This window comes from Seriola lalandi, unplaced genomic scaffold (assembly GCF_002814215.2).
Source record: "Seriola lalandi dorsalis isolate HSWRI2012SDOR001 ecotype SW California unplaced genomic scaffold, Sedor1 jcf7180002038274, whole genome shotgun sequence".
NCBI lineage: Eukaryota > Metazoa > Chordata > Actinopteri > Carangiformes > Carangidae > Seriola > Seriola lalandi.
This window is the reverse complement of record NW_019508850.1, coordinates 1-2,700: the sequence shown is the minus strand read 5'-3', so window position 1 is coordinate 2,700 and position 2,700 is coordinate 1. Positions and strand designations below refer to the sequence as shown.

The following is a 2,700-nucleotide window of genomic DNA, read 5'->3' as shown; positions in this document are numbered from 1 at the left end:
AAGTGTTTTGGTTTATTTGCGCAAATAAATACAGTATGTTAAGAGTTCAGTTTAATGGCTTGTACAAGAAAAATTTTAACCAGAGATGCAAGGTCCAGGGTGTCTTTGTTAGAACTAAATGTTCATTTAGAGGCATTAAGGTTTGAACAAACATCACTTGACAAACTCTCTTCTGAAATGACAGCAGTACAGACAAGTGGAGACGTCTGAAACAAGCCACGGGTGAAGTTCAACCAAGTTACAGCAAAGTTAACCGTGGATACAACATCACGTGTCAACAGATGGCGAGCCACTGGTTACACAACCTCAGTTGGCTTTGTCATAGTAAACCCCCAAAGCTATACGACTGAGTCTGCAGGATGCTGATGTTAAGAAGCCTTCGTGTAATCTCTGTAGGACTAATTGCAGTCTGAATGCTGAGAAGAAACACATCCCACAGATTGATTACAACCAGCTTATACCCCCAGAAAGGACAAACATTCCTCTGTGACAAACTGTTCAATCTACATACATGTAAGTGTATATATTTAATAGACATGACAGAAAATGGAAATGAATAAAGACATGAATCATATTTTCCAGAGAGGAAAAAGTGCTGTGTATCTTCTCGGTGGTCCAAGTATCTATTTGATTTTGGTCAGAGCCACAGCTCTCCTCTCCGTGTTCTGGAACAAGGCTCGGATCAGATTCTTCACCTCCGAACTGGAGAACTCCAACGCCAGCGGACCTTTACCATCAGCCCACCTGTGGAGAGGAATCATGGGCAAATCAGCCGGTCCGACACATCCATGAAAAAAACAGTATGACTTTACCCAGAGGCCCTTCTGTCAATGATAAAGGAGCACTCCATCAATTTTACACGAAAAGGTCAGTTTACTTGTCATGAGGAAAACTACTAAGCATGTGAAAACGCTTATGTAAAGTCTTCTGTGGCTCTGGTCGAGCTTTGTAAAGTCTGAGAAAATGACCTAGTAACTTAGCTTTGTCTTGGAGACAGCAAATTTATAAAAGCCTGTGTTACAAATCGTGAAAATCTTTTAAGACTTTAACACCTTAAAATACCTGAAACTATGTTTTATTTAGTTTATAGTTTTATCTACCGTCAAGTTTTCTCTTACCTATCGACAATCTCCTGCAGGTTGGCCCGCAGCACGATGACCAGCTCCTTGAAGGTACTCCACTTCTTCACATAGAGAGGCACTTCCTCCTGATATTTCTTGTTTTTGTTTTCCTCAGCCAGAGGGATGAAGACCAGCGGCCCTTCCTCGATGATGGTTTGGCACAGAGTGTGTAAGTGCTCCCCATCCTCAGAGGAAATATCCTGTGGACAATCAAGTCCAGCTTTTTTGTTAGAATTTACAGAGACATCTCTTCAGCCAGTTGGGCCCCGCAATTGTTTCAGAGTTTTTGCCCATGATCACATTGTTCATTTGAGGGCTTGGATGACATTTAACTATTGGAATATTGGATGACTCCTCATTTATGACTAAAATGGTATAAATTTGCAACATTTGTAAAATACTTTTTAAGGATTCCCAGTTTTTATATTTTTTGTTATGTTCGTTTTATCGCAGTAAAACCTCTGCATTGGTATAAGACATTTACATAGAGACACTGTGATGGAAAAAAAAGACAAACCTCTAGCATCATGATTTTAGCAATGACTTCTGAGATGGCAGTGTTGAGGAGGTTGCCCATGGCTTTACAATAGATGCTGACTGGTAGGACGTCCTGCCATACTGTACCCAACTGTTTCAACTGATGAATGACCTGCAGTGCATGAATGAACAATAAAGTCTTGGTGAGATATGTAATGGAGTGTAATACATTACAACACAAAAATCTATAATTGAATCACCATATTTCTGACACACACTCATTATTACAATATTATTATAACTCATTTCCTCTCACCTGTCTTACTGCTTTGCTAGCTGCAATGTAATTATCTTCATCATCCAGGTTGCAGAAGTTGTGAGCGGTGGAAAGCCTCTCCAACAGTTCAGCTCTCTGAACATTCATCTGTGCTAAGAAGCACTGGGCACCTAAAGGAAAATGTGCAGAACATGAATGTCTACAAATATTTTAATGAAACCAAGCAAGCAGTTTTGAAGATACCCTGTCCTAAACAAAAGTGTTGCTCACCAAAATGATTAGGAATCAGATTCTGGCGACCACAAAATTCAGTACAAAATTTCATAGCAATGTGGCTGACAGTAATAGAAATGTTTGTTTACCTAGTTTCCTGAATCCGGGCACCATGTCAACAAATGTTGCAACGCCCTCACTGAGGGGCTGTGGCAAGTGGGCTCTGAAATGGTGTCCTAGGGTGAGCAGGTGGTGGGCCAGGTACATGCAGTTGTTGTGCTGAATGGCAGCTAGGTGGGGGAACTTGAGCAGGTTCTCCCTGAATGGAGTAGCAGAGAAACAAGAAAAAAAAACTTTTTACACCTTCAGGTGAAATGTGCTTGTTTGGTCTGCTATGCCATGTGATGGAAACATTCTTACTTGTGATATGTTGGTACAACATCATAGAACAGCTGGAAAATGTTTCTCACAGTGAAGAAGAGCTGCAATGCACTGAATAGAACAGAAAAATGTGTTACTTTTAACAACTCTTATTCGGCGCTGAAGCCTTGTGGGCATGAGTATGACAGATTTTTATTATCTATCTATTGTGTATGATGATGGCATTTGATG

At 40.5% G+C, this 2,700-nt stretch overlaps 1 protein-coding gene across 1 annotated transcript; it reads right to left on the bottom strand.

Annotated features, from left to right (window-relative positions):
- Positions 1-38: 38 nt before the first annotated feature.
- Positions 39-2,617, bottom strand: LOC111648279 (centromere/kinetochore protein zw10 homolog; the record flags this gene model as incomplete). Its single annotated transcript, XM_023398128.1, has 6 exons — positions 39-744; positions 1,119-1,321; positions 1,639-1,770; positions 1,915-2,045; positions 2,238-2,407; positions 2,509-2,617. Coding segments are annotated over 6 exons (866 nt in total), but the record flags the coding sequence as incomplete, so codon positions are not given.
- Between the last annotated feature and the right edge of the window lie 83 nt (positions 2,618-2,700).